The sequence below is a fragment of the Peromyscus maniculatus genome, chromosome 23 (genome assembly GCF_049852395.1).
Source record: "Peromyscus maniculatus bairdii isolate BWxNUB_F1_BW_parent chromosome 23, HU_Pman_BW_mat_3.1, whole genome shotgun sequence".
Lineage (NCBI taxonomy): Eukaryota > Metazoa > Chordata > Mammalia > Rodentia > Cricetidae > Peromyscus > Peromyscus maniculatus.
The window spans coordinates 53,878,505-53,889,236 of record NC_134874.1 but is presented as its reverse complement, the minus strand read 5'-3'; the positions used below and the strand labels follow the sequence as shown (position 1 = coordinate 53,889,236).

General features: G+C 46.8%; 1 protein-coding gene across 1 annotated transcript in view; it reads right to left on the bottom strand.

Moving 5' to 3' along the window:
• Positions 1–2,190: 2,190 nt before the first annotated feature.
• The window catches only part of LOC143270441 (uncharacterized), a 38,203-nt gene continuing 29,661 nt past the window's right edge, over positions 2,191–10,732 (bottom strand). The window contains exons 2-3 of the mRNA XM_076560371.1: positions 6,059–6,431; positions 2,191–5,648 (exon numbers count right to left, since the gene is read on the bottom strand). Coding sequence (XP_076416486.1) covers positions 4,390–5,648; positions 6,059–6,431 — 1,632 coding nt within the window. The 3' untranslated portion in view covers positions 2,191–4,389. The remainder of the gene's footprint in view (positions 5,649–6,058; positions 6,432–10,732) is intronic.

Genomic DNA, 10,732 nt, shown 5'->3' with positions numbered 1-10,732 from the left:
TTTATGTCCACTTAATACAAGAGCAATGCCTACTCAGTTTCAAACAATGACAAAAACTCATTCATTCCTGCTCTGCACCTGGATCCTTGAGAGTTTATTTTTCCTGGCCCCGACTCCTATCCACGCGCTGCCTCCAGCTCTCCTCCTCACCCATGTCCCTTACTGGGGAGAGAACTTTTGAAAGGGCAATTGTCCCACTTTTGGGACTGTGGAAGACCAAAGACAACTCCTGGATCTAGCCTAATTCAAGGACATCAGAATGCATTTGAGGTGTTTATCGGAAACATACAGTGCCTTCATGTTCACAATGGCCTCGGGACTCATCCAGTCCAGAGGGTCCCACATTGCATGCCAACAACTGCTTCCCAAGTTGCTGAAACTTCAGCCTGGGCTGGGTGGTGAGTTCCAGGCTGGCCAGAGCTACAGCATGAGACCTTGTCTCCAATATGTGATTGAATGAGTGAGTAAATCAATACCAATCGCTCCAGATTCTCCACTGCCCAACAAAATGAAATCGCTGAGCTTTAGTCCCGTCCTTTACAGTGACGTATAATCACCTTATAAAATCATTTTTATTTTCCATACGTCACACCACGTTCAAATGATTTTTCCTATGAGCCCATTTCAATATATATACCCAATCACTGAGTATGTTTCAGTTTCCTGTGATTCTACAATCACCTCCACAAACTATTTGGCCGAATTTCCCTACTATTATAAATATAATGCTATTAGCTTCTGTATTAGCTGCCTGTCTGTCTATGTGTTTCTTCACAAGACGTAAAGAGATGATAAACAAGAATGCTTTTGTTCTTTGTTTATAAACTGTTGAAGCAGGAACGTCCTTGTCTCTGAGTTTGTACACATGGGTATGCACAACATCACAGAGATCTTCATTCTGATCGTCGTCCCTGTGATTGTGCCTGTGGAGTACACAATACTTTTTCTATGAATCTACTTCTCATATAACAGACACTAAGTCCTGCTTTTAGAATTTATAGCAAAGTGCTGAAGATTAAGGGCAACACTAACCATTTAGAATATGCTCATTTCATTGTGGTGAGGACCAAAGAAATCTTTGAGAGCAGAACCATAGGCAATTGTTCCTTATAAATTCAACAGAAGCAAGTAGCCTGTCATGAAAACGTTTACCGCAGCTTTCTCAATTCTAGCAAAACACTAAAAATGAGTCAACCGTCCGTCGACAATTGTAGTGTACTGACTTACTGGAACAACAAACGCTGTATGCATTGAAGCGGACATACCTCAATAGTATTATGTAGTGGGAAAGGAAACAGTTTCCATTTGTGTGAATTTGAACACGTGGCGAAGGAATGACTGTAGACGGAGGTGGCGAGTTGCCTTTGGCACGAGGAAGACTAGATGGAAGGAAACTTTCTGGGCAAATGTCAAGTCCTGTAACTTGATTTTGGGTGGTAGAGACACCTGTCAAACCTCATTCAGTTGGACATTTAAGATCTATACATTGTGTGTATGTTGCGCAACAATGACAAGATGCAGATATCGGCCCCCCTGCACATGTCCTAATCTTTATGGAACTATTTCCCCAACATATGATTTGGTGTTGACATCACAGAGTTCATGAAGGCCTTTGATGATATCTTGCCGCCCTTGCGAAAGAGGGCAGCTTTGCATGGGCTTGTGTGAAGACATAGGAAGGCTCTCATTCTTACCTGGTCACCACATGGAGGATCAGTGAGAAAAAAAAAGTGGGAGAAGACCTTCACTGATTTACCATTGATGCTGTTGAGACAAGCATCACCAGAGAGACCAAGGCTCAAGGATGAAGGCCATGTTGCTTAGACAATTAGGAAGGACATGTCACGATAGACCCTGCAGGTATAGCTCCATATACCTCCTTTACACCATCACTCACAGAAGCCTGTCATGTCTCAGTCCCACCTATGAAGAACTGTGTGGATGTCTTGACTAATTACTTATTTCATTCAGTTTATTTATGATGTGATAATGAATAAATATTTTAATACCAACTGTGTGGATGGTCCTAAATAATCGGACTCATATGTACAACCTGTAACTCTGTAGTCCAATGCCATTCTAACATTGAGCTTAGCCCTGGAATGTCTTTTGACTAATAAATACCTAGCAGACCCAAAGTTGACCACAATTTCATGATGGAGCCCAGTAAAAAACAGAATAGTCCAGTTGAGTCCAACCCAGATCATTATTTCATAGAATCATGAAATAAATTTAACAAGTGTAGAGTGGTTTGTTATGCAAATAGCTAACATATATTGATATATAATAATAAGTAAACATTTATTTTGCTTTTTAAGGAAAGAAGAAGAAGAATCACAATGCCAATAAGGAGGTGGTATGGTTCAAAACCACTCAAGGTACCTCCTTATGAAATATATTTATCAAGAGGAAGGTAAAAAGGTAAAAAGAAAATATATATTCCAAGAGAATTTTTAGGGATTAAAGGAAAGTTCTAAAAATATGCAGGAGATGTGGAGAGCAGCTGTACCCCTGCATGAATGAACATTCATGACATGCACACAGCCTTTTCAATGACCGCAGAGCCTCAGACCTGTGGGAAGGACAAGGGGCTCCATTGACTAAAGTATGGATGTTGACAGTGTGTGCAGTCAGCATCAACTACATCTTTTTCTCCAGGATGACTACAGCCTGAGACTGCTCCCTTATAGACACCCCTTCCTGAGATTCACTGGCCTCCTCATTCAGTTATCTATAATACCCCCCAGGTTTCTAGGCTGCTGGTGAGTTTCCATGAGAGTGCATGGACCACCTGATTGCAGCTTTTCAGTATATATGTCTGTTACAGTTTCTTTTTTCCCCATAGTTCCAGTCAGCTCAGTCCCAAAGCCATGCAGGTCACTGTCCTGCATGTCCTGTGGTGGATCTCAAAATCGGTAACAACAGAAGGTAATGGGGTGGCCCTGGAAGCTCCCACTGGAGAAGGTGACTTGACTAGCTTACACTCCAATTTCACGGAAGGTCACGTGAATACTCAGTGGCCCAATGTGCATATCTGGAGGGCGATGGAAGTCTGAGAATGAAAAACCAGAGTGCTGGACAGATTCACGGGGAAATCTGAGGCCAGGTGAAAATACAGAGATGGGAACAGCCATGGCATTAAATATTCGCACAATTGATTTCACACTCTGTGTTTCTATTTGAAAAGATTAAGTTGTCAAGCAAGTCGAGTGTTTACTGTATTGTGTTTGTACAAGCCAAATACAGCAAGACCAGAAAAGAAAAGCAATATAAAGCCAAGGAAGAACTGTTAAAACTAAGGAGGACACAGTGGCATTCACACATGCGGTTAGGTAAGCTGAGATCCATGCTTTGTTGGGGCCACAATGCTGTAGCATTGCTATGTGCCCCAAAGTCTTGTGTTGGAAACATTCTCCAATGCAACGGTGCCCAGAAGTAGGGCCTTTTAGGAAGTGTTGAGGCCCAGAAGAAAAATCCAGAAGCCGGGCTGGAGAGATAGATGGTTCAGCGATTAAGTGGCTGCCCTTGCAGAGGACCTGGGTTCGGTTCCCAGCAGCCACATGGCAGAACACAGCTATCCTTACCTCCAGTTCCAGGGGATCAAACACCCTCTTCTACTGCATGCATGTGGTGCATAGCCATATATGCAGGCAAAACACCCATCATGTAAAACTAAAACAAAAAAAAAATAGGAAAAGTGAACAGAGAATTTCTAGGACCATTCATTGATGGATAGAAATGGCCGATAAGCACAGGGCTTCTTCAGTATCACTAATAGTCAAGATGTCCAACACAGAACGAAAAGATGAGATACTCTGGCTTTAGATTATTGAAGAATGTGCTAGGAGAAAGCCTGATACAGGAATCAGAATTTGTGTCCACATTTGTTTTTCTGCTTGTCACGTCAGGGAGGTTATTTATATGGGAAGAGTGCGAGCACTTAACATAAATTTGAACTGCAAAACATTGCTTTTAATGCCTTACAATTATTATGCATGAATATGCCAAGTAAGAATTATTTTGTATGCAGAAGATCGTCTGCTATGCCCTTAAAGGCCAGACGGTAAGCAGTGACATCAAATGCTCTAAAACCTGACTTCTGCCCTGTAATTTTCAAGCCTAGGAGAGGTGGCTGGAACAATTTGAGCCAAGTGGTGATGTGACATTTTCTTGAGGACCTTGGGGGTATAAACAACACAAATAAAACAGAGAGAAAAAATAAGAAAACCCTACATGCAGAATGTAGATTATATCAGAAAGTGGAAAATCTGGAGGGAGTGAGAAAGTAGGAGAGGACTACGGTAGCCCAGGAGAGACAGGCTGGGGCAGGGCTGAGCTGACTGAGGGAGGAGGAGGCAGAGGAAGCAACTGAGTCCGGCAACTGCTCATCTACTGTGTCCAGAGGAGGTGTGCACAGGAGCGGTTCCAGGGAAGGTGTGCACAGGAGTGTTCCAGAGGAGGTGTGCACAGGAGGAGTGGTTCCAGAGGAGGTGTGCACAGGAGCGGTTCCAGAGGAGGTGTGAACAGAAGCGGTTCCAGAGGAGGTGTGCACAGGAGAGGTTCCAGGGAAGGTGTGCACAGGAGCGGTTCCAGAGGAGGTGTGCACAGAGGCTGTTCCAGAGGAGGTGTGCACAGGAGCGGTTCCAGAGGAGGTGTGAACAGGAGCGGTTCCAGGGAAGGTGAGCACAGGAGGAGTGGTTCCAGAGGAGGTGTGCACAGGAGCGGTTCCAGGGAAGGTGTGCACAGGAGTGGTTCCAGAGGAGGTGTGCACAGGAGCAGTTCCAGAGGAGGTGTGCACAGGAGCGGTTCCAGAGGAGGTGTGCACAGGAGCAGTTCCAGAGGAGGTGTGCACAGGAGCGGTTCCAGAGGAGGTGTGCACAGGAGCTGTTCCAGAGGAGGTGTGCACAGGAGCTGTTCCAGAGGAGGTGTGCACAGGAGCTGTTCCAGAGGAGGTGTGCACAGGAGCTGTTCCAGAGGAGGTGTGCACAGGAGCGGTTCCAGGGAAGGTGTGCACAGGAGCGGTTCCAGAGGAGGTGTGCACAGGAGCAGTTCCAGAGGAGGTGTGCACAGGAGCGGTTCCAGAGGAGGTGTGCACAGGAGCGGTTCCAGAGGAGGTGTGCACAGGAGCGGTTCCAGAGGAGGTGTGCACAGGAGCGGTTCCAGGGAAGGTGTGCACAGGAGCGGTTCCAGAGGAGGTGTGCACAGGAGCGGTTCCAGAGGAGGTGTGCACAGGAGCGGTTCCAGAGGAGGTGTGCACAGGAGCGGTTCCAGAGGAGGTGTGCACAGGAGCGGTTCCAGGGAAGGTGTGAACAGGAGCGGTTCCAGAGGAGGTGTGCACAGGAGGGTGGTTCCAGGGAAGGTGTGCACAGGAGCGGTTCCAGAGGAGGTGTGCACAGGAGCGGTTCCAGGGAAGGTGTGCACAGGAGTGGTTCCAGGGAAGGTGTGCACAGGAGGAGCAGTTCCAGAGGAGGTGTGCACAGGAGCAGTTCCAGAGGAGGTGTGCACAGGAGCGGTTCCAGAGGAGGTGTGCACAGGAGGAGCAGTTCCAGAGGAGGTGTGCACAGGAGCGGTTCCAGAGGAGGTGTGCACAGGAGTGGCTCTGAATGTGCACCGTGAAATACTGAAGATGGACTCAGTACTTTCCTGACCTGGGGTGAGAGAAATGGTGCTGTGTTCCTGGAGCGCTGAGGAGCCCGTACGTGCTCGCTCTCTCTCTCTCTGTCTCTCTCTCTCTCTCTCTGTCTCTCTCTCTCTCTCTCTCTCTCTCTCTCTCTCTCTCTCTCTCTCTCTCTCTCTCTCTCTCTCCCCACACACTTTTGGCCCAGTACTTTCCCTTGTCTTTTATGTGCCTCACAGACGCCCTTTTTAGAGCTGGAGTACATTAAAACAGTTCGTTCCCAGGACTTTACACCCTAACACGTTATGCTTTAAAGCAGTATTTAAAATCAGCCTCCCCACACCCCCGCCCCAATCACAGGCAGGAGAAAAGTAAATAACGAAAAGCACTGTTTTCATGGCCTTTCACTATCTAGTCAAGTGCTAATCAGAATTGATTTACTGTGTTCCAGAGGCTCAAAGCGGCTCTCCTTCCACTGCCACACAGAGGTAAGGTAGAGGGCTCCTTCCGGGTGGAGGGCTCCTTCCCGGTGGAGGACTCCTTCCCCGGTGGAGGGCGCCTTCCCGGTGGAGGACTCCTTCCCGGTGGAGGGCTCCTTCCCCGGTGGAGGACTCCTTCCGGGTGGAGGGCTCCTTCCGGGTGGAGGGCTCCTTCCCGGCGGAGGACTCCTTCCCTGGTGGAGGACTCCTTCCCTGGTGGAGGGCTCCTTCCCGGTAGAGGGCTCCTTCCGGGTGGAGGGCTCCTTCCGGGTGGAGGGCTCCTTCCGGGTGGAGGACTCCCTCCCGGCGGATGGCTCCTTCCCGGTGGAGGACTCCTTCCCGGTGGAGGGAATCCTTCCCGGTGGAGGGCTCCTTCCCGGTGGACAGTCATGTATGCAGGGACAAAAAGAAAACAACAATACAAGGAAATAGTGCTTGCTTATAGGTATGCAACCTGCCAAAGTCAGTTTACATAAAAATTAATATAAAGTTTAAACTAAGGATAATAGTAACTATTATTGTCGTTGTTGCTGTGTGCCTGTGATAGACCCATATGAACACGCAAGCACCAAGATGCGCGGATGGAGATCAGAGATCAACTATGGGACACTGATTCTTTCCGTCCTTCCATCTTTACACGGGTCCTGGGTATCACATGTAGGTCTTGCGTGGCAAGCTCTTCACCTGCTGAGCTGAGCTGCCCCTCCAGCTCCTGATATAATTTTTTTAAACGGAAATCTTTATAATCTACGCTGTGTCGTCCTAATTCTCAGAGGCGTGAGTATTAACCAACAGTGAGTCACTTCATGCCAAGACCAATAGTTTGTAAAGGAAGTTGCTGTCCATTATTCCAGGTGAGCATCTCAAATCCACGTAACCTGAGAGGTCGTCAGATCCCCATGGGAACTCCAGAGTTCAGAAAGACGAGTTGATATGGCCAAAGCTGTCCCACTAATGAAACTGGGGTCTTCTGTTTGGGGCTTCAGGTTAAAGAGTTTAATATTCCATCACTGTGAGTTTTTGATTGACAGTTTTTAAAACTGCATTTTATGGAGGTTAATGATGTGAGTCTGCCTTGAGTGACTTAACATTTTGACTTATGGTTTGGGCATTGTGTTATCCAGTGCTCACCATTGATTTAATTTGAATTTTATTTATTAATGTGTGTGTGTGTGCGCGCGCGCGCGCGCACGCACGCGCACGTGCATGCACACATGTGCACATGCATGCACACATGTGCACGTGCATGCACACATGTGCATGCATGCTAGAACAGGCATATCAAGGTGCATGTATAGAGGCCAGAGACAAACTTTTAGGAGTTGGTTCCCCTCTGTCCATCATGGTGATCAAACTCAGTTTGTCAACTAAGGTGGCAAGCACCACTAACCCATCTCACTGTCCACCCACAAGTTCTTTAAACAACATTAACATAATTATAAGATATTGATTAGACCGGTATCAGAGGACTGGGTTGAAGAACGACAGGCAGCTCATAGTTGCTTCTCGCACACACAGAGACGTCGAACGGCCGCATGATATTGATATGGCAGTGTCTGCCAATGGCATTTGCCAAGGATAACTTATGCTCTTGGTATTATTAATTTTGTTTAATCTGTCTTTATCAAGAGCTTCTAAAACTCAAACTTCATCATTACAGACATTTGAATGGTTCTGTGAAGTGCGTCAGGGGTGTGCTAAGCAGACTGCGAAGAGTGGACCTCCTGCTACAGGCATAAAGAGATAGTGAATGTAGAGAGTTTAAAATGCAATAAAATCAACTAAGGTCAGTTCCAAACAACAGCAGATAAAATGTTCCTCCCTCAAGAGTGAACCACGCATGCACACATGGCTTCTCATAGTCTTTGAGTATACTACTGAAGTGAATCACTCTAGGGTCTGCAGGAGTACATTAGGACCAAGTTGGGATAGAAGTCTTTCTTTGGAGCCTTCAAGTAGTCTGACAAATGAAGATCAGTTGTGGCCTAGCATTCAAGGTCATTCACACAAGTAGCCTTTCAAGGTCATTCACACAAGTAGCCTTTCAAGGTCATTCACACAAGTAACCTCTCAAGGTCATTCATACAAGTAGCCTGGGCTTGGTAAGGACCCTGGAACAAACCACCCTGGCTACATTTGGGTACCTGTCCTCTGCAGGGCCTGGGAGCCGTTGACCAAACAAGAGCTCTTTCTAGGTTCTCTGCCAAGGGTGTAGCTCCCACTTGCTTTAAAACAACAAGGAGTTCCATCCCCAAGGCCCCTCAGGGAATTCTGTCCCCATGGTCCCTCAGGGAATTCCATCCTTATTACCCCTCAGGGAATTCCAACCCCATCTTGAAAAAAATTCCAACCCTTGTCTTAAAAAAAAAAATTAAAATTAAAAAAGAAAAGCCCAGGGCTAGGTATAAGTTATCTCTTTGGTTTGTTGGTCAATGAGGTCCCACAGAGTCCGTCCCCCCCCTCCCCCGCCCCTGCCCCAACATTACAGGCTGTTACCATGCTCTTGGTTACCTCCCAGAACCTGATGATAAGACCTTGTCATCAAAAACACCACAGGCCTGAGCCACAGGTCATAGAGAACTCAAGCTGGTACCAATCTGGAAGCTCCACCCCTCCAGCCTAAGAGTGTAGTGCTGGAAGCCCCTTTTTATGCTCTTGGAGAGAGAGGTCTTCAACAGTCTTACCCGGCTGTGAGACCTGGGAGCTACAGTAACAACTGGCTTGGCAAGATAGACTCATAGGTACACTAACGGCACCAATATCATGGAAGTCACCAACCACATTGTGCCTGGATTCAAAGCCTGCTCCACAAGGTCAATGTAATTGGCATCAATTGGTAATGTTAATTGGACCACAGACCCACGGCTGGCTAAGCCATATGCCCTGGGAGAGAGCTCAGTAATGTTATTCTGCTAAATAGACACAGTAATAAACTGCCCATTGAGTTCTTATCTTTATACCCATAGACTAGCACATCTCTCAGCCATCACTAGAGAAGCTTCTTATTGCAGTAGATGGCGATTGGTACGGAGATTCCACAAGCAGAGAGTTGAGAGGCCGTAGAAATGGGACATCTCTACCCTATCCCCTTCCCCAAGGCTCAGCTTCTACCGGAAGACGGCATGGGAAGAATGGAAGAGCCAGAGAGGGTCGATAGATGTCTGGGGAGGAATAGTGCCCCAGGCTTACACAGACCAAGTTAGCCAAACCGCCAGCACCGATGAAGGAAGGCTTTATGAAGGCCTACCCTTTCTGAAGGGATAGTGGACACTGATGGCTGCTGGGGGGGGGGGGTAGGGAGAGGGAGGAAGAGGGAGGGAGGGAGAGAAAGAGGTGGGGAGGGAGAGAGAGAAACGTGAAGTGGAAATGAAATTGGGAAGAAAAAGTGGTGGGGGTAGGGAGGAGAGTTGGAGGGGAAGGAATGGATGATTTGATGCAAACACAATATGTACACATATAAATATTAAATACAAGATTTTTAAAGAGACAGGTCTGTCAGCCAGAGGAGGCCGCAGACTTGGCCTTCCCTCAGGGTCTTAGTCGCTGCTTGTGTGCCTCTGCATGCAAGAGGCAGCTGCCTGCTCGAAGGCTCCATCGATGAGAAATCACCCTTGCAGAACCCACTTAGGGAAGCCGAGGAATACAGTTTCCAATTAGGTCGGCCCCGGGCTCAATGTAATCTAAATTAACATGAGAGAAAGAAAAGCCCAGTTTTGGAGAACAGTGCCGTGAGCAGCACGCAGTCACAGATCGTTATAAACATGCCTGATCCCTTAGCTAAAAAGATTGGACAGAACGCACAGCCCCAGAACAAGAGTCCGCCCCAGCTTCTAGAAATATGCAAATCAACAGATTAGTAAATATGTATTCTCCTGGACATAATGAGATCGTGTTGCTCCAATAAGATCGGGAGGCTGTATTTGAATTTTATTTCAATATTGTTTCTCGTGCCAAACAAAGGAAAGCTCATTTATTCTTCCTGGTGTAAGCACAGGACAAAGTATTAAAATACAGCAATCTGCTTAGCATTTGGAGGAGGAGAACCTGTATTTACACAACATGAGCATTATGCATGTAAACACTGACATTTCCTTGGAGACTTTTAACCCAAGGCCAACACTAATGAAAACATATTTTTATATGGAGCGGCATTAGATAAGAACCCAGGGACAAGCCCTCCTTCCTAGCGATTCTCAATCAAATACACAATGGCTGATAGAGACACCAAGGGACACCGCTGTCTGTGGTGACAGCCACAATTATCGTCATTAATGTTGGAGAAGCCATTAATTACCCAGCCTCGGCTGTCTGGTTTTATTTTATAACTAGGTGTTCAGCACTTCTCTAATTGGCAGGAGCGGTGACTCTAATGCCAGGTGCAGGTTGTCAGCGTTTTCCCTGACTTCTCTTTCGTGTGTGCCATCTTAACGGGGCATAAAGGAAGCTGGAATTCTAATTATCTGCATATGCTGGTTCCCATGAGAATAAGAAACTCATTTCTTTCTGGTAAAGGGGGTTACTATTTACAAGACAGAACTGCAAACAGGAGTGTTTTCTTCTGTGTGAAGATGTGGGTGGAGGCACTGGAGAGATGGCTCCGCGGTTAAAAGCACTTGCTACTCTTGCAAAAGGCCCA